At 52.5% G+C, this 19,645-nt stretch overlaps 7 protein-coding genes and 1 non-coding gene across 8 annotated transcripts; 2 read left to right on the top strand and 6 right to left on the bottom strand.

Annotated features, from left to right (window-relative positions):
* Nucleotides 1-4,743: 4,743 nt before the first annotated feature.
* VTN31DRAFT_2960 (uncharacterized protein) lies at nt 4,744-5,514 on the bottom strand (the record flags this gene model as incomplete). Its single annotated transcript, XM_069403186.1, has 1 exon — nt 4,744-5,514. The coding sequence occupies one exon, from the start codon at nt 5,512-5,514 to the stop codon at nt 4,744-4,746; it is 771 nt and encodes a 256-aa protein (XP_069262393.1).
* Nucleotides 5,515-10,065: 4,551 nt separating this feature from the next.
* On the bottom strand, nt 10,066-10,603 carry VTN31DRAFT_2959 (uncharacterized protein; the record flags this gene model as incomplete). The annotated part of the gene is made up of 2 exons (XM_069403184.1): nt 10,066-10,272; nt 10,319-10,603. The coding sequence occupies 2 exons, from the start codon at nt 10,601-10,603 to the stop codon at nt 10,066-10,068; spliced, it is 492 nt and encodes a 163-aa protein (XP_069262392.1).
* Nucleotides 10,604-10,688: 85 nt separating this feature from the next.
* On the top strand, nt 10,689-11,524 carry VTN31DRAFT_2958 (uncharacterized protein; the record flags this gene model as incomplete). The annotated part of the gene is made up of 2 exons (XM_069403183.1): nt 10,689-10,879; nt 10,936-11,524. The coding sequence occupies 2 exons, from the start codon at nt 10,689-10,691 to the stop codon at nt 11,522-11,524; spliced, it is 780 nt and encodes a 259-aa protein (XP_069262391.1).
* Nucleotides 11,525-11,755: 231 nt separating this feature from the next.
* VTN31DRAFT_2957 (uncharacterized protein) lies at nt 11,756-13,441 on the bottom strand (the record flags this gene model as incomplete). Its single annotated transcript, XM_069403182.1, has 6 exons — nt 11,756-12,815; nt 12,873-12,924; nt 12,983-13,075; nt 13,127-13,190; nt 13,250-13,359; nt 13,420-13,441. 6 exons carry the CDS (start codon nt 13,439-13,441, stop codon nt 11,756-11,758), a joined length of 1,401 nt encoding a protein of 466 aa, XP_069262390.1.
* Nucleotides 13,442-14,018: 577 nt separating this feature from the next.
* On the top strand, nt 14,019-14,559 carry VTN31DRAFT_2956 (uncharacterized protein; the record flags this gene model as incomplete). The annotated part of the gene is made up of 2 exons (XM_069403181.1): nt 14,019-14,372; nt 14,452-14,559. 2 exons carry the CDS (start codon nt 14,019-14,021, stop codon nt 14,557-14,559), a joined length of 462 nt encoding a protein of 153 aa, XP_069262389.1.
* Nucleotides 14,560-14,786: 227 nt separating this feature from the next.
* On the bottom strand, nt 14,787-16,823 carry VTN31DRAFT_2955 (uncharacterized protein; the record flags this gene model as incomplete). Its single annotated transcript, XM_069403180.1, has 3 exons — nt 14,787-15,686; nt 15,734-15,980; nt 16,027-16,823. The coding sequence occupies 3 exons, from the start codon at nt 16,821-16,823 to the stop codon at nt 14,787-14,789; spliced, it is 1,944 nt and encodes a 647-aa protein (XP_069262388.1).
* Nucleotides 16,824-17,251: 428 nt separating this feature from the next.
* VTN31DRAFT_t29 lies at nt 17,252-17,337 on the bottom strand. The gene has a single exon. It is a non-coding gene; the product is annotated as a tRNA-Gly (tRNA).
* Nucleotides 17,338-17,568: 231 nt separating this feature from the next.
* VTN31DRAFT_2954 (uncharacterized protein) lies at nt 17,569-18,995 on the bottom strand (the record flags this gene model as incomplete). The annotated part of the gene is made up of 4 exons (XM_069403179.1): nt 17,569-18,675; nt 18,726-18,754; nt 18,811-18,854; nt 18,907-18,995. 4 exons carry the CDS (start codon nt 18,993-18,995, stop codon nt 17,569-17,571), a joined length of 1,269 nt encoding a protein of 422 aa, XP_069262387.1.
* Between the last annotated feature and the right edge of the window lie 650 nt (nt 18,996-19,645).

The following is a 19,645-nucleotide window of genomic DNA, read 5'->3' as shown; positions in this document are numbered from 1 at the left end:
GAGCAGATGGTTCCGTCATGGTGGAATAATCCTCTGTTGAATTCCAGGAAGGTCGATGACTGACTGATCACACCTCAACGATTCAAATAGAAAGGATGAAGTTCGTGTTTTGGATGCAGGACCCTTTCGGACAGTTCCCAAGAGCTGATCTCAACGGTCAGAATGTCTTTGTAAGTTGCACTTCTGTGACCAGCGGTCGCTGCCCCGGATCAGTATTTATGTGCGCAAGTGGATAACGTAGATACCTGCGGACCGAGATGCTCACTTTTCGTCCCCCGCTGGCGTTGCTGCACCTCTGCCAAAGGGTAACAGCTGGCACCGCATGGAGTAAATCGTGACAGGGGTGTCTAACTCTAAACACTCTTTACTGAACCACGTTTGCCCTCTCCATGACTGAGTCAACGTGGACTCCATAGTACAATACAGTACTTGAAGGAGTAGCTAGTACTCCAGGGAGCAAAGACACCAACTGACCAGGGACCAGGGACATGGATTTGGGTCGGGAAGAATTCCGGTCACGAAGAACTTGGGCACTGCCAGTGGCCTCTGGGAACGGCCGTACGTCGGGAAGGGTGGAGTTGACAGGAGGCGTCTCCATACTTGCATACTATGCTTGAGCTGCCGTAGAGGATGGAGATCCTTGTTGATAACGAGTGATGTACGGTGTACATACTAGTGCACGAGTAATCGATCTCTCTTTGTGATTTTGAGTTGGGGAAAATCCAACGTGAGTAAGCGTCGGTTGAGCCAGTCGAGCATTGGAAGCACTCAATGGGCTCGAGGTCTGGATTGGTGTGCACATCGCCCCAGCTCTTTGCAACTAGTCACTCCTGCCAATCGGCGCTGCCGGGCCGAGGTCCCCCTGCTTCCCCGGCGGCCCGACCTGAGCCTAAACGCGGCGGAAGAAGAATGGTAGCCACTGTAACCTACTTAACTTCGTCTCTTGACAATGAGGAGAACCACGTGATAAGCAATCTTGAGGTAGGCCTAACCTAGGGTGTAGGGGCCGCAGTTGTGGGCGAAAATACGCAGGAGCCTTCAAATCTACCGCTCCTTGGTTCGGAGCTTCGAAAGTGCCAACGCTTGTTTCAAGGGCATCGACCTTGCAAAATGGGCAGCGACAGGTGCACTTTGGATGCGTTCATGCGCCTTGCTTCCGAGATGCAAATGCAAAATCCGACAAATCATTGGCAGTTGGTGACGGCCACCGCAGGGACTGCGACGTTCCTGTCTCTGCGAGCGATTTCCTTCATTCGGATATAACCTTCGGGCAGGTGTACGAAAATGACGAGGGTCGCTCTTTTGCCAGCAATATGATTGTCAGAGCGACGAGCAATTTTCTCGTCCATCATCATGATATGGTGATATGCAACCCGTCGATTGCTCCGTTCGAACTCCGAACCGTGTCGGACGCACAATCGGGTAGGGAGCGGTCGACGAAATTACCCTTGCTCACAGTTTCGGCGTTTGATTTGGAGCGGTTCCCTGGTGAGCAGCACCCACCCGACGTGAGTTGACCTGTGATTTGGTTCAGAGCGCGCGTCAGAGAGGTTTGGCAGGACTCGCAGGATTGCAGGGGTTTCACGGAGCGGCTGTATGTGCCGCATTTCGACATTGAAATGGAAGAAGATACATTTCCCTACGACCTCCACTGTGTATTTCAAGTAGGTCGTCGTTGGGATAGCAGACCCCTACCTAGTGTGAGAGACAGAGTTGATGTTGTTGGATCTATGATCGGCGTTCATGAACGAGGAGGCCGGTTATCACCGCTGGTGGCTATCATGGAAGTGAGGCACCACCGAGGAGGTTTAGGCGACAGTATGAGGAAACGGTGGCAGAAAAAGTTAGGCTGGTCATTGACAGAGTAGCATGATGGACACCAAAGGACGGTTCAAAGCAGTCAATAAGCCTGTAGCATGCGGAGGAACGTCTTCGGCTGTGTTCATTTACTCCAAAGAACAAGATTGTGACCGACAAAGCAGGAAGATGACAAAGCTACAGTTCTTTGAGATTGTATGGTAGCACCTTTTCGTGGCGAGTCTTCGAGCGGAATCCCTGAGAGACGAACAGTATGACGGTAGGAGCAGCGGCGTCCCCATTTATATGATAGTATAGTTGAGTTTATGGTCCCGCGGGGATCGCGATCGGCGGGCGTAGGTACTGTACTTCAAATGAAGGTAGGACGGCGAGATGCCGCTCAGGCCATGACTTTGAGAGTCGACAGAAAGTAGCGACTTAGCAAGCAACTGTTCTTCGACAAGCAAGGAACAGAGGGATGAAATTTGGTAATCACTCTGTACGGAGTAGGAGGAAGTACACATCTTTCCTTTGAACATTCATTAGTACCTACTATCGTTATAGAAAAGGACAAGTTTGAGGGCGTCAGATCCGAAAAGTGACTTGACCACCAACCGTAACTGTACCTCTGGTCTGGGCCTTGATCGGATTTCAGGGTCGTTAGTATGCACACTCATGAAAGGTAATCGAAGGGAGGCAGTATGTGAGACGAATATCTTGAACAAAATGCTCCGCCGTGGAAAGCAGCCGTGTGGCAGACCTGAAAGCAGCAACAATTCGTTATCATGATGGCCTTTGATGTGTTGATGTTTGTTGTTGGAAGGACGTTATGAAATGTCTTGTTTCTTCCAGAATTTTCAAAAGGGACGAGGAGTCTAACACGAAGACGGACGTCGCCATTTGCTCCAAGTTGTCCAAGTACGAATGGACAATCGCAAACAGTAGTAGTAGGCCACTCGAAGACACATTAGAGTTCCACTGTATCGAGTAGTTTATGTAGACCGATTTATTGACAGAAATACCTATGAGGTACATTAGGTAGGTCACATTGACGGAACGCCACCAGGGGAGCCAACCTTGGCTAAGAGACCATCCAGGTTGGCTACTAGGTAATCGAAGTGCAGGAGAATGTACTCCGTACGGAGTACGATGTAGGTAATATACAAGAGAAGGAATCAAGATTTGGTTTGGAAGCGACAGGCAGGACGGAATATTGGCAGAAGACGTCAGGTGGACGAGTAGAGCGAAATGTTCGTGACCTTTTTTACTTGGCCACTTGATATGTAGTGGAATGTTGACCTATGATTTTGTTTGGCTAACATCATTTGGAGCTCACGTGATAGTACAATTTTTGCCGCTGTTCGGTCGGTCCTCGTGCGGCCTTCGGACCCTTTCACTCACTTCGTTCGTTTCAGGGCACGTCGAAGGTCCGACAGCGCCCTACATCATGATGGTACATGTATTCTGTTGCGACCTGTGTACGGAGTAAACTGACTACTTGTAATAGATTTTGCGCCTTGACCATCACTAACCATTTTTGTATTAGTTGAGTTTAGTTGCATTTTAGCGCCTTTTACGTGCCCTACCCACAATTGCAATTTCGTTTCAAAATAACTAGTTACTCCCCATGTTCAATAATAAGTAGTGTCCGAAGCGGATGTGGTAGTCTTCGAAATCGCCGTGTTCCATGCGGCAGGCGTAGAGTTTGCCGAGGGTGGATCGTGGGAGTTTCCACTCGGTACCTAGGGCCTTTCTCCAGTGGCATTTCCAGCTCTCTGTAAGTACCTAGCTCCTTGGCATCGGCTAGACCAGTATTCCCGGAAGGCTTGTTTAAATTGTTCGTTGACCTTCCTCCTGGCGCACGCCAAGGTGGCCGGCGTGTCGTTTTGCTGGGCGGCTGATCGGTCCACCCTGGAGTCTAGCCAGGGCGGGTGCGTCAGGGTGTCGACCTGTTCGATGTCCCCTATCTCTCCCCTATCATGTTCACGGCGCTATTTCCTTGACGGCGTGGCCGCGTGGCGTCGCTGGTGGTATATCCATTTCACGGTGTAGTGCGGGCGTGGGGGTGGTTTCGACACTGTGTCCAACCCTAACACGAGTAGCTCCGGTGTGGACCAGGCGTGATCGGACACCAGTAGACTGACGACGGTTTTTTCGTCATTTGACCGTGAGCATACTGCTGACTGTTTGCCGAATATTGCACCGAAGAAGGTACTGGAGGCCTCGGCATCACAGGCAACGGGGATTGGGATGCTCCTGAGGGTCAACTCCCAGCATTCAACGGCGAGAATGGCGGCATCCATTGAGCGTTTACAGGCGGCTGAGGCCCTGGCGTTGGCTAGAAGGAATATGGGCCCTGATGGGCTCGGGTGACCATTGCTAACATGTCATTAGTCGCCATGGTCATTTGTTCCCGTAAACTCCGCAACTGCACATTCATCTCTTGCTAAAGTTCCGCAGTTGTGAGCTTCTTCGGCCTTTTCCGAGCTTTAAGAGCCTCGTCGTGGAAGGGTCCCTCCGAACGCTTGCATCCGACCTCTTTTTCTTGGAAGAAGCTTGGGAGAGCATCGGCTGAGGGCCGTTCCGACAGCGACGACCAGCTACCTTTTCCGGGTCCAGTTCGTTCCTCAGGGCCACTGTCTCGGGGTCCAATGGCTGCTACACCGTTGGCTATCCTTCTCCGTTTTCTTCGAACAGGCAACACAGAATGAATTATAAATGGGATTACCTCTTTCCGCGGCAGCAACCAGTGACGATCAATATCACCAACATTCAGTGGTAGGTTCCCTTCCAGCAACGTCTTAATCTTATGGTAGCAAGGAAGGCAATACTGCTTCAAGAACGCTTGTGAGCAACGTGGAATGGGCCGCTTGTCCTGCCGGTCACCCTCCAGGTATTCTAATGCAATCTTCACTTGCTTGAGATATCAAGTGTTGGCCTGCGAAACTAACATGCCAATGTAACTGCTCCATGATAGGAGGTGGGCGGTATTTCATCACAAAGTTCGACTCTTGGATGGCCACTTTCTGGTTGTAATTCTCCTCCAAGCGGCGGAGGGCTTTCTTGATCGCTTTGATTATAAAGCCAAGCAGATTGTCGCTCCGTGACCTGAGGAAATTTTTTAGGCAAGCATGGGTGCTCTCCGCACGAGAGGTCACCCGGACTCCAAAATTCCGATATGTCTTGATAGCGAACTGAGCGACCTCCTTGCGCAAAGGGATGTATGTGTCTCGCACATACTTTACGAGATCTGTCGGCGTCACACTTTAGTAAGAAACAATTCCAACGGAGCAGATTGCAGTCTAAATTGTCACTTTGGTCCTCAAACTCAACCCCCAACGCGTGCCAATTCTTCAAGAATGATTCCTCTGTGTCTGCATAAACCACCGTAGACCAAGCAGAGAGAAAACCGTCTGTATTGCTAGCCCAGGTACGGCCGGACTCAAAAGGTGCCGGACTTCGGGCTACAACTGTAGGCATGGTTCGGCGATTTTTGCTCAGATGCCGACGATCGTCTGCCGAGATATAATGCAAACCAACCCTCGCAGGAACCCTCTCATCCTCTACATCTTCACTGTTGTTCCCAACGCCATCATCTCCTTCAACACCGTCATTATCTTCTTCCCGGAGATGGCTGCCGACACCTTGCTCTCTTAGTGAAGTGCCTGTCAGGGAGCCGACCCATTTCTTTTTGGTGTTCAATGCAACATTTTTCATGACGCTTCCAGGGCAGATTTGATGTTGTACGTCATTAACGACCTGGCGGCACGCCTTTTTTAACGCCCTGTCATAATCGCTGATCATAACGAAAGGGCGTTGAATGGCTCTCTCAGCCAATGACGCTCTGACGACCCAAAATCCAACAGAAACTCTCCTCGTTTCCACGCCGGAGGAGGCAGTACCCGATGTTGAACGTCGTATTCAAACAGGTCAAGCCACTGAACTGCAGAAGTGGCAAATAATAAAACCTGTTGACCTTTACGTACAATCGAGTATGATAACCTCTGGATTCTGTTTCCACAAGTTAAGACAAAAGTCAAAACTACAGAAAACACGTTCCATTGGCCCATCGAGACTGCCATTCTTTCGGTAAAGCCGATGAAGGATGCCAGGGGTGGTCCGGAGATGCTCCAGGAAGAGTTGCGTTTTGGTAAAAAAAGCCATCTTCTTTCTCCTTGCAGCATTTTGTTTCGTTCGAAACATCACTGGTGGTGATTTTGATGTTCGGATGCTCGCGACGAATTTCATCAGCGATATCGGTGTGACGAAGCTTTGACAGTTCTGCGAGCTGCAGAATCATTCGCTTCACCTCGGGGTTGCGGCCTCGTCGTCGGTGACCAGGATGATAAGCTGCCCGTTCGGGGTCAAGCTATGGTTGTGTTTTGGCTCCCTAAGCTGGAACCGCCATTCGCCCGTGTACCGATCTCGGACAGCCCTTGCTTTCCAGTGGCAATTCTTCCTGTGGGAGGTTGACTGTCTTTTCCCTTGCCCACCGTCTGAGTTGTTCCTCTGCTGTCCCCACACTCGAGGGCATAACCTAGCTGGTGTACTGGCCTGCGACATTCTTGTTGTTGGGCCGTCCGATGCCGAGGTAGAAGCCGACAGCCTTCGCAACAGTGTTGGCTTTACCATGGAGGTCCTCAAACGTGGGCCAACTTTTCTTCAATTCCAGCTCCTGAATTGCGCGCGCATTGGATGAAGGACCGTCAGACTGCGATAAGCACAGAGCAGTTTGGTCGAAAATAAAGCGGCTGTCACTGCCGGCCGTCATGGAGGTCATTGCGGACATTTTGAAGTGAATGGAAGAAAGCGGAGCAAAATATAAAAGAGCTTGAGAGAAACTTGGCTGAGCGTAACTTATTATGTGGTGTGCGAGCGATGAATTAGACGAAGCTGACGGGAAGAGAATTGGAATTGGGTAGCTTCACAGTAACTTGAGCTTTAGGGGATGAAAGGATAGGGTGTCAACACTCGGCAGCAGCAACCGCATAAACTACGAGTATGTTAGGACGGTTAGGTACAATCACAAGTACGAGTCGTTAGAGAGTACATAAGTACTCGTACTCCGTACTCCGTACAGAAGAATCGTATTTGGGAAATAGTTACGGAGTACTCCGTACATACTGTAGAAAGTCTCTGATGTGTATGAGCACTGCGCTACTTAGTAAGCAACTCGCATCCGTTGCTGGGACAACGCAAGTCTCCAAAGCTGCGACAAACCTCATCTCGGACCACGCTAGGAGCCATTTTAATTAGCTTCGTCAACCCGGCCTGCATTGGCGCGCTTCGATCTTGAAAAGATCAACTCCACGCTCCGGCCGTTTCTTCGCATTTCTTCTAATCAATGCGTGCATGGATATCGAACGGTTTCACCGGTCGCGTAACAACAACACCGTCGACTATTAGCGGATGAACGCGTACGTCAACAGACCACAACAACCGGAACCAATATGGCGCGCGCCACCGTCATACCGCCACAGCATCTGAATCGTCGGCAGAGGAGTACTAGTGCTCAAACGCGACTGCAAATGAACAACGCCGATCGGGTTACGAAAGCGTCCGAGCCTACACGCAAGGGCAGAAAGCCCAAAACAACGCAGGCGGAAATAACCGATGACTCTCTCAACGAGGATACTGATGACGAGATTGGGCGAGCGGCGCCATCAAAGAAGACGTCGGGAACAAAAGGGCGAGCTGGAAGACCTCCCACGAGCGCGCCGTCAGTTGCGGAACCGAGAGACGAGATGAATCGATTGGATGAACAAAAACGCAAAACTGGTCGCGCGAGGACAAAAACGACCGGAACAGCAAGCACAGAACCCTCGACTGCCAAATCAACCAAGGGTCGGCCGAAGGCCGTCATCTCTGAGGAGATTGCCGAACCAGAGACGAAGACAGCTGTAGCGAGAAAGCCTCGGGGCCGAGCTCCAGCTGCCGCAAAAGCAACCGTCGAACGCTCTACTAATGTTTCGACTGCGTCTAGCACATCTCGCCTGGCCAAGTCGCGGCAAATAAGTGAGACTGTCAAGAAGAAAAAAGTGACGTTCAGTGATCTCATCGACTCCGATTTGGACGAGGTTGCCGATCCTGCACCTGCACCAACTAAGAACTCCGACAAAGCGGGCTTAGGGGCAAAGCCGGTCCGCAAGGCTTCGATAACCACGACTCGAGGCCGCCCATCCAAGTCACAGTCCGCAGGGAAGCCGCTGTCACCCAAGAAAACGACCCAAATCACAAAGCCCTCGCATTCTTCAGAGTCCGATGCGGAGGACGATGAGCTCAGTGGTGCAAAGACGACTCATACACTTGTTGCCAAATCACCGGCGAAAGCGGCACAGCCCACTGTTCTGCTATCTCCGGTAAAAAAAGTCAACTTCGTCGGACCGAATACGCCCCGTGAGCCTTTTCCTCGAAAGGAGCTCAATGAGAATGACATTCCCTCTGCGCAGCATCCGCCATCTGCCGTCGTAAAAGAGCCGACTTTGGCCATGAGTCCTGCCCGACGACTCCCAGGAAGGTCATCCAAGGAACTTTTCCGCGAAACTCCTCGGCGTGGTCCGCTGTTTGCCAGCAGTGAGCAACGACTGCAAAGCACACAAGAGGCCAGCACGCCCAAGAAGGTGACGGCATCGCCGTTGAAAGCATCTCCAAGGAAAGGTGCGAATCTTGCTGCATCTCTGTTCGGCTCCCCGCAGAAGGGAGCTCCAGGTACGCCATTCAATGACAAACCTTTTTTGAGAAGCCCCGCGAAGAGGGTCCAGTCTCCTTTCGTTTTCCGGAGAGTAGCACCGGGCTCAAGGAAACTCTTTGATGATGATGATCATGACGTCGAGATGGATATGTCCAGTGATCTTAGAGTTGCCGAGTCACCTCGGAGGGTGTACACGCTCAAGAATACCGGGCTTATCCCCGAGAACACAGTACCGGACGATCCTGATGACGTTTTTATCGATCAGCCTGTGATGGGCAAGAAAGATGCCGATGAAACCGATGATGAAGTTGAGTTTGTCGGATCTCCTGCCGTTAATATTGAAACGGAAGCTGCTCAAACGAGCGCCGATGATGTTGACGAGGATTATTCCAAAGAAAAAGAAACAGCTAATATTGGTGAAGCTGGCAACATGTCTTTCCCTGACACTGCAGATGCCCTGCAGGAGCCTACCAATACTGATGATGGCGGCCAAACGTGTGAGGTCACTGAGCATGAAACGGTCGAGACACTGCCCGACGGTGATGATGCTTCGCTCCTAAGTCCGGAGATTGACAATAAACACATGGAAGAAGACATTGACGCAGATGAAGATGCCGAAAAAAACGAGCATGAACTTGGTGCAGGGGGCGAGGAAGCAACTGAAAATGATGATGAGGGTCCCCAGCCACAAACCTTTGAGTCCAGTGACGTTGAGTCTGATGATGTTGAACTGAATCAACCGGATACGGCCGGTGATGGAGCTTCCGATGAAACCGACGAGCCCGCTGTTCAAGAAGACATTCAGGAAGATGGTATACATCGTGACCGCCATCCTGGTTTCATGGTTGTGGAGGACGATCCTGATGAGGATCAGGAGAACCCAAGTGAGGACGAAACCGACAGGGAATCCAGTGATGAAGCTGTTGAACCTTTGTATGAACAGCATGCGGATGCAGCTGGATCATATCAAAGTACGGAAGAGCCAGATAGGGTGTCTGATGACGCGGACGGCATCGAAAGTAGTGAAGACAACCAACCAGAGCAGGTAGAGGACGAACAGCGGCGGCATTTCCAAGCAGAGGACACCACGTTCCAAGAAGGATGCGAAAACTCTGAGAACATTGCGAGTCCTGAAGCAGTCGCATCCCCGGCCGTGTCGTATTCTAGCCAGACATTTACGCGCTCGATGAAGTCAGCGTCGCCCGACGGAGATTGCAATCATAAGAACGACGTTTCGAGCCCAAATCAGGGAAGCCAGGAGGGGCCGTCGCCAATCTCGTTCACAGGGCCACTGCGTTATGGTTACCGTGAAGCAGTCGATGATGGAATGTCTGAAAGCGAAACCAGCTTTATCAGCAGACGATCATCACTTGCAAGCAGGCGCAGCATCAATCTGGCCACGCCTTCCGCATCATCGAGCCACCTCCCGTTCACGCCGCTCGCGTCGCAGCTGGGTCACTGGAAATCTAGCACTCCAAAATCTAGGAGAAAAAGTTCCCATCGCAGCATCTTTTCTCCTGTCATACCTAAAAATCTATCGATGAGATCGATGGGCGACAGGTATGGTCAGATTCAATCTATGCGGCGTTCTCTAGCCGCAAGACACAGCCTCGCGTCGACCGTAACCGTGAATGATGAACCGGATACAGTTGAATCAGAGAATCAGACACAGAAAGAGGTGCATCATGACGAGACTCCATCGCAGGAAAGTCAAGATGACGTCGAGGCCGCTGAGGAGGAGATGTCAGAGACCCCTCGACAAGAACATTTCCCTTCCATCGCCACTACCCCGGTTAGGATCAAACGTGACGCGGTTCATATTAGCCATACAGTATCCAAGGTGCCCCTCAAACCCGAAGGCGAGTTCTCTCCGATCAAGAATCCGCGGAAGCGACCAAGATCGCTCTCTATCGGTCTTGAGCTGCCGATTCGCGCATCTCCAAGGCAAGTCAGCAGCAATGTGTCGACAAGCCAGACAGAGCCTGCGCTGTCTTCTCCGGAAAGTTCACGCAGTCCGCCTGAATCTGTTGCATCGAACGAACCTGGGCCATCCACACCATCACACAGCGGGCCCGCGAAGACTCCAGTCCAGGGAGCCACTCCCAAGAAGAGCATTCTTCGAGGAGCCATAGTGTATGTTGATGTGCACACATCAGAGGGAGAGGACGCAAGTGGCATTTTTGTCGACCTCTTGACAGAAATGGGAGCAAAATGCGTGCGGACCTGGTCGTGGAATCCGCGTTCAAGCGACTCTCCCTCTGTGAAAGATGCCACGCCTAGCAAAGTTGGCATTACGCACGTCGTCTTCAAGGATGGGGGCGTGCGAACATTGGAGAAGGTACGACAGGCTGCGGATTCGGTAAAGTGTGTTGGTGTGGGGTGGGTTCTTGAGTAAGTGTTCCTCGTCTCCTCGACAGCATGAATGGTTTAGCTAACCAATCCACCAGCTGCGAGAGGGAAAACAAATGGCTGGATGAGACAAACTATCTCGTTGACTGCAGCATTATCCCGCGGGGCGGTGCCAAACGTCGCAAGAGCATGGAGCCGCGCGCGGTGACCAACATCAACGGCTCGATAACCCCTGCCTCATCGAGCACAAGCTACGGCGCAAGGGCGAGTCGGCGCCGCTCATCACGGTACTCTCTTGCCGCCGCCGCAGCAGCAGCAGCCGCCCGTCGACGGGAAACACTCGAGTACAACAAGCCCGCAATGAGCCCGTCGCCGAGCAACGGCAAGTCTTTCCTCACCAGCCTATCGCCGGAGCGTCTAGGATCGGCACCCAAGACCCCGACGGCATCAACACCTTACAAGTTCGACTTTGAGGCCATATCCCCCATGACTCCGTACTATTCGTCCAGCGCCAAGTCGCCGCTCGTGCAGCAGACCTGCCCCCCCAAGCAGACGCGGCGGGGTCTCTTCGACGTGCAGAATGAGCACGAGGAGCGGATCAGCGATCTCCGGGCGAAGCTCGAGGCAGCGCGTAGAAAAAGTTTGGCGTTCAAGCCGACTATTGGAAGTCCACTTGGGCGGTCTTAAATCTCTATTTTGTGAATAAGTTAGTGATTTGATGTTGTTTTAAAGTGGTTGCAGTGATAATACCCTTTAGTCGAGTATTGTACAGGATGTTGTTGGAAACCCATGTGCTCGTTAATTATCATATTGGTGTACAGTCATGTTCATGTCCATATCATGCATCATCAAAGAATCCTCGAGACTTTTTATATATAAAACCCGAAAGCGCGCAAAGAGCAAGCCCTAAATTCTTATTCAACGCGCAAAATCCTCATCCCCGCGATAAAACCCCGCTACCAGAAACGCCAGCTCCAGCGCCTGTTTTTCATTCAATCTCGGATCGCAAAATGTCTCGTACCGATCACTCAGGCCGTCCTCGGTCAGGTTCGCCGCGCCGCCGACACACTCCGTGACGGCCTCCCCGGTGAGCTCGAGATGCATGCCACCCAGGAAGCTGCCGCACGCGCGATGGATCTCCAGCGCCTGCTTCAACTCCGAGAGGATGGCGTCGAACGCGCGCGTCTTGATGCCCGCCGGGGTGGTGTGCGTGTTGCCGTGCATGGGGTCGCACTGCCACACGACGACGTGGCCGGAGCGCTGCACGGCCTCGATGTGCGCCGGCAGGTGCTCGGCGATCTTGCTCGCGCCGTAGCGCGTGATCAGCGTGACTTTGCCGATTTCCTTGCTGGGATTCACCGTGTCGAGCAGCTCGACGAGCTCCGAGGGCGTCATCGTGGGGCCGATCTTGATCCCGATCGGGTTGGAGAGTCCCCGGAAGAATTCGACATGGGCGCCGGTGACTTGCCGCGTGCGGTCGCCGATCCAGAGAAAGTGGGCGGATGTGTCGTAGTAGCCGGTTGTAGGAGACGACGAGTCAGCGGACTTCGTCGAGCTGGTGGCACCTGGTGGGTGGCGGTAGAGTCTCGTGAAGCATTGCTCGTACTCGAGAGACAGGCCCTCATGGCTCGTGTAAAGGTCGACGGTATGCACGCCGCGGTCACGGTCCAGCCCTACGGTGTTCATGAACCGCAGCGCGTCCGTTACGCGGTTGACGATCGCGGAGTACTTCTCCCTGATCTGCGGATCGATGACATGTCCCAGACCCCAGTCGAGCGGGGAGTGCAGGTCAGCTAAGCCCGACGACAGTGACGTGCGAAGAAAATTCAAGGTCGCTGCCGAGTGGAAGTACGCCGACACTAGGCGGGACGGATCCGGCCGGCGCGACTCGGGAGTGGCATCAAAGCCGTTGATGTTGTCGCCGCGGAAGGACGGCATGGTCACGCCGTTGACTGTTTCAAAGGGGTTTGACCGGGGTCTGCATGTATCGTAAGCACCATACATTTGCAGAACAAATTCGAAAGAGAGTACATACTTGGCATACTGCCCTGCGATCCGCGCAATGCGAACCACCGGTTTATTGGCTCCTGAGTCCAAGGGTCAGTGAAACTCCCCTACTCTTGGTCACGAAGTACATGCACACACCCCAGATCAGAACCAAGCTCATCTGCAGCAAAAGTTTGACCTTGGCCTCAATATTGTCCTGCTTGCAATATGAGAATAGCTCGGCGCAATCGCCTGACTCTTGATCAGCTCGAGACCCAATCGCTTGAGGCAGAGACAACCTACCGCCCTGCAGGACAAAGGCCTTTCCCAGTGCAACCTCGCGAAGATGGTTCTTGAGTTCGACGATCTGCGCAGTTTCAGCTCCATCCCATGCCCGGTTTGGGAACAAAATTTAAAAACACGAACCTCCTGGGGCGTCACCAGCGGAGGAAGCTGGTGCAACTGCGCCAAAGCTTTTTCAACGGCCTCCGGATCGTCGTACGTGACATCCTGCTTGATAGGCTTGGACTTCCAAGCTAATATGTATTGTCAGATTTGGGAGGAGGATAACCGCAGGGACATGATTAGACACGTACAAGTAGGACTCCAATCCGCCATCTTCACGACTTTGTCTCTGTCAAAAACGCAAGAACTGCCTTGACTGTATTTCTGGCAATGTCAATGGTGACTCAATTCCGGTGTGGGAGAGCAATGAGTCACGCGTGCTAAGACCGAACCTCAAGCTCTTGGTATGAGTTGGAAATCAAAGAAATACTCCGTAGTAATGAACGTTCAGCAGGTACATTGACTGATCCCAATCAAGACATCTTCAATGGTACCCGATCAAACCTCGCTGACCAATTCTGCCTACGCATGACAGTCGTAGAATCCAGCTCGCCATCAGTGAGGGACGCAATTTTTACCCTACCGTACACACCACCTAGCAAGCACGTCCGTACTCCGTACTTCACAGACTGACCAATGAAGAGCTGATTTTTCTCATCAGGTAAGCAGTTGTGGGGAAAGGGACCAGGCACCAAGCCTAATCGAGCTTAGTCTGCGGATCAGAGATCTGACGGTGTTTGGATTACATAATCTACGCCTTTCTGAGGAACACTTGGAAGCAATTCCTCACACCCAGAGTAGCCAACAAAACGACCATCCAGTGCATTCGCAGCACACCAGAACCGCAGCCATGACAGAACCAAACTCCGCAGCCGCCGCAGCTGCCGCTACCGACGCTGACAATGAGCAACATCTTCCCGCCGCCGCCAGCGCGGAAGATCGCAAGGCCGCGGCCGCTCTTTCGGCGCTCAATACGAATGAGATCTCGCAAGAAAGCACACAAGAAGCGGCCGACGCAAAGAATCTATCCTCAGCGGCTGTACAGGAAGCACTCGGCAAAGCGATGAGTCGGTTGGAGGTTAGTAGTGGTAAGGCTGCTGGCGGTGCGGGCAAAGGTGGTGCGACAGCGGCGGCGGCCCAGACGTCGCAGGAAGGGGTGAAGAAGAAGGCTGTCAAGGTTTCTTCGGAGGATGTGGCTCTGCTGGTGAGTTGGATTTTTTTTTTTCACGATGGACGTGAGACGGAATGGTGATGCTTGATGCTAACTCCAAGGAATAAAATAGGTGGAGGAACTTGATTTGACCAAGAACAAGGCGACGGAATTGCTCAAGGCGCACGATGGTGATGCCAAGAAGGCGATGCGTGCATTTATCGCGCCGGCCGCGGCATGATCCGCCAGGATGAGGTTGTAGTTCACACTCATAAGTATACAGTGGCCATCATGGATTTGACAGGCCGTTGTGCCTATGGACGAGTTCATTTGCATCATGGAGTTTTTTTATGACCAACCTTAACATAGAGTAATGGATCATGACTGCATATAGTCTACTATCGTGTCGTCTCTCAGAATGTCATATGTACTGCATGTCGAACCACAGTGCCGAGTCACTGGTGGAATTCACCGTCTAGGCCGTATACTAGACTTCTTTCGCTCAATCCCCTTCCCCTCATAAATGGCCCAAGATACAAACCACCCCAGCAAGGCTTCCACGGCCAACGCCCACCAAGCGGCTCCAACAATATCATTTTTTGACCCCAATCCCAGACCCAGGCCGCCGAGCAACGGACCCAGCGTCCGCGCGGCACTCGAGGTGCTCTGCGCAATGCCATGGATTGTGCCCAGCACGGTAGACTCCGTCACAGAATTGTTGACAAGAATAATGCCGGCTGGCAATACAAACGTGCGGGAGATGACCTGCAACGACACCACCAGGATGAAGGCAGGCCAGACCAGATACGGTGCTCGTGGAATGATAACCAGAAATGGCATCAGCGTGTAGGCAAGCGGGGACAAGGGTAGAAAAGTGCGGAACGACCGCAGCGTCCCAAGACGGAATTGCACCCGGGGGTACACCAGGAGCTGCAGTGGCAGACCCACGATGCCTATGATAGCAGTAGCCAGGCCGACGTGTGATGAGCTCAGGCCGAGGCCGCCACTGAAATGCAGGAATCCTTTCAGGGTGCCTTCCGGCTGCCGGGACATGGGCAGGAAGACAAAGATCATGTTGTTGAAGGCACTTGTGTGCATTGCTAAAAGGAAATGCGTCACGAGGGTTAAAATTACGTTCCGCTGGAAGACGTGCCGCCAGGGTGATTCTGGTCTGCGCAGCTCAGAGACCGGAGATGGAGTTCGAACTCGAGCAGATCTGAGAGATGCGTGCTCGACGTCGATGGGACTCAACAGTCCGGGCTCCTGGTGAAGGCGGGAGTAGTCCGCCCGTGAACCGCGGAATCGCTTCACAATTGATCTGCCAAGTTCACGGCCCCAGTCAGGCCTGTACCGGGCGATTTCATGTGTCTGCAAACCTTTAGCTCTGCGTGCAGAAGATCTTCTCGGCCACTTACCTCATCCAAGCCCAGAAACACGAGATTCCATGATATGATCAAAAAGAAAGCACAGACAAGATTTGGCAGCGCAAACGGCCATTGTCGCATCCACCACACTCCATCTTTCCCACCAAGCCAGGAGCCCGGCCCAAAGAGACTCGGGTGATTCTCGATGGGGTTTGCGAGGGACCCTCCCAAGATTGGCCCGATAACGACCCCTACGTTGAAGCACATTGGCAACAGCAAGAACGCGCGTGATTGAAATCTGACCTGTCAGCCATGGTTATCGCTCCGAAAGAAGATCTGCTTACTTTTTCTCTTCAATAATCTCCGCAATCATCGTCCTCATCACACCGACATTACTATTCATCAGCCCGCCAATGATCCGAAAGGCCATTGCCGAGGCATACGACCTCGAGAACCCAAAACCCAAGCAGGACAAACACGAGCCAAACAGGCCGATCAAGATGATCCGCTTCCTGCCCATCCAAGCTGCGTCCGCGAGCCGCCCCCACCAAACGGCAGTCAGGAACTGCGCGGCCGTGAAGCTGGCTTGGACCATCCCGGCCTGGGCCGAGATGGTCGAGTCAGGCAGCGACGGGTCGAAGGACTTGAGTTGATGAAATAGGTACGCCAACAGCGACGTCTGCGTCAGCGGCTCAGAGAGACGCGCCAGGGTTAGAATGGCCAGCTGGCCCTTGTGCGGCAGCTCGCGCCATGTCACCGGGCGATTGGGCTTTGCCCCAACGGCAGCCCGGGTGGCAGTATTGCTTTCCATCGCCCCCTCTTCCTCACCGCTGCTGCTGCTGCTAGTCGGATCTGGGTGTTCGGTCCGCGTCTCATCCTCCTCCGTCAGTGAGAAGCGCCGAAGGCCGCGGGACCGAGCAGAGAGCGTGGATCTGCGGCGGGTGCGATATTGACATTGACGATCCGCATCGCCACCGTTATCGGTCTGGGTGGCGGCGATCCCATTGTAGCTCAGCGGATTAGACGACGAGAGCAAGGAATCGCGTTCGGTGTAGGATGGTGAGCCATTTTGCGACAGGTCTGGCTCTACATTCTCAGTAGGGGACTGGTATGCGCGTACATTCGGCGTCGGCGAGGTCATCCACAGAAAAAGTTAGAGAAACTTAAAACAGCTATGACGTTTATCGAAGTTGGAAGCGAGATTGAAGTTGGCAAAGTCTTGGACCAGAGTAGTTCTGATATCTCAGTCATTACTACTCTTAATAGAGGACTCCACGAACAACTCAATTATCTCGCTATATTGCCTGGAGTCTAGACTAGAGTGACGCATTGATCCCTGGGTTGTAGTTCGTCATGCATCCTTCCTGATCAACGCGAACTGTTGCAGTGACGATGCCGACTTAGCCGATGTCCTTCATTGAAAAATCCCGAGTCCCAACAGAATGCATAGTCCGACATTCAGTCAGGATATAATATAAAAAAAAGAAACATTGCCACCAAACCTGCTTGTTGGGACTTGGGACGACACAGCCAACGAGGTCCAGTCGGCGGGAAAAAAAAGAGAACAAGTGCGCCGACCGGGATTCGAACCCGGGCCACGGTCTTACCCAAATGAGGATGGGAGGACCGTATCGTAACCCCTTGACCATCGGCGCGACAATCGTACTGATTTGTCCTATTTGTGCCTCTCAAGACAATTAGTTAGGACCCCTTTTCTGGTGGGTGTCCTCACCCGGAGTCCATTTCAACTTCCTGATACTCCGTACATAGAGAGTAAGCCATGGCAACTGACTGATAAAATCCCGTTCATTGTCGTTTAAGTCTATTGATCATGATAGTATACACTGACTTTAATACATCACATCATTCAATTCTCGAATCATTGCCTATTCGTAGGTACTATTCTTGGAAGACGATCGTGGTAGGTCATTTGGCCCACTTACAGCGACACCGATCGCTTCGACCGTCGCCTGATAATGGTGCCCTTCCTCGGCGGCACGATGAGAGTCTTGTGGACGTTCAGCCGAGCCATTATCATCATTGGTACCTCTTTCCTCTTCAACTTCGTACTCCACCTTGTGCCAAATCTGCAAGGGCAGGTCGCGGCCATCCGTGGCTTGATTGATGGCCTCTTCGCTGGTCGATGTCAGAAGGGTGTTGCCCTTGAGGGTCGCTGACATGTTGCTCACTCTGGAAGTGAGCGGAGTGCGAGTCCTGCGTTTCCCGGACAGGGCTGCGGAGCGCACGCGTGAGGCCTGGGCGGCACTGCGGCCCCCGTAGCCATCGGAGGCGTAGCAATTCCCAGAGGCATACGACTGGAAAGCACTCCAGCGAAAGAGCTTGCGGAGTAACGGCCACCAGCACATCAAGTTGGCGACGCAGATTGCCGTGCTGGCCTCTCGGATGTACCAGATCATATATGTGGTTGTGAGCGGCGAGGCGAAGTTGAAGTATTTATTCAGGATGGCGGCCACAATCACAAACACACCCAGGCTCATGACGCATCCCAGCAGGAACTTCTTGCGGCGGTTGAGCTGGGTTTTGGCAAGCACGGGAATGGGGACGGCCAACATGGCCGCGTCGGACGAGATGTTGAACACCGCCTGGGTGATGGAGTAGTTGCGATAGGTGGCGCACTGTTCGTTCTCAACAGGCATGGCCCAGTATTGCGAGAAAGGTCGGCAGTAGACGCCGTAATAGGTGATCTCGATGACGATCAGGCCGATCGCCGCGTACGCGGCCAGGATCTGGACATAAATGTGAATCTTGAGCGATCGGGTCATTCTCCAATACATGGAAATCATGCAGGTTTTGACCCCCCAGGTCGAGAAAAGCATGCACTGCTCGAGGCCGATGACGAGCTTGCTGCCATGGACGCGTCTCCGAACTTCTTCCGGATCTGCTAGGACCTTGGGGTAATCCTTGGGATCCATGAGATTGCTGGCATATTGGGACGACACGTATATTAAGACGAGAAGCGTTGTATATATCGCCTGTCGAAGTCAATGGGATGAATCGGTTGTCGCGCGTGGTCTGGTCATACAAACGTGAATGTCATCACATAATCGTCAACTGGATATCTCATTAGTCCTCGAAATTTATCTCCTCGTGTTGAAGACTCCACGAACTATATAAGTTCCTGATTCCCCCATTGCCAATTGTTCGCGAGATCCTGCATCTGGTTAGCAAACAGCGTCATTCTCGGCGTTGTGAGTGCCGCCTACATCCTCCCGATGAAAATGACCACTCCGATACTCCAGAAAATGGCAGATTCTCGCAGCAATTGCTGCGGTGTGGGCGACTCATTCCCCATGCTGGATGCCTGGGGAGAGAGATGCGCCGTCGAGGAGGTCGGAGACCCAAGACGTTGGGTTCACCTCTATGCAAGGGGTTCCGCCACAAGAAATACGTATTAGGTATGGGGAAATAGTGAGATCCCAGCATAATTTGTCCCGGGTTTGGTTGCTGCGGCATGCAGGAATAGGACTACGTTCTAATAATGCTCCGTACGGAGTGTAAACAACCTGGTAAGCTGCACGCTCCTCCCACGCTGAGGATCATGCACGGAAGAAATTACGAGTAGTCTGTGCCGTAACAATGTAGGTTCGATGAGTTGATGGTGGGGATATGTGGTCGATCACGGTCGGCATCTTGAATTGAGAGTCCTTGATTCATTTCATGTTGGAATGCTCCGGGCCTAGTGCGCCTACGTACCTAACCCTCCGATCCTCAGCAAGCTATCCTAGTTCCTAACAAGTGATAGACTCAAAAACTATACCAAGTTACTCAACGAAATTAACTCAGATCGAGTGGATCTGGGATCGAGCTAGTATGAATTGAAAGCCAACAGCATGCAGAGCTTTGGTTAATCATGAACCGATAGATGACCTACAACTTATTCGTACAGATCGTCTGGGGGCCATCGTTTGGGATCTGGAAGCTCGCTAAATTTAGGTCTTCAAC

Source organism: Thermomyces dupontii (genome assembly GCF_041956625.1).
Source record: "Thermomyces dupontii strain NRRL 2155 unplaced genomic scaffold VTN31scaffold_2, whole genome shotgun sequence".
Lineage (NCBI taxonomy): Eukaryota > Fungi > Ascomycota > Eurotiomycetes > Eurotiales > Trichocomaceae > Thermomyces > Thermomyces dupontii.
The sequence above is the reverse complement of the archived record's forward strand: the minus strand, read 5'-3'. Positions and strand labels throughout refer to the sequence as shown.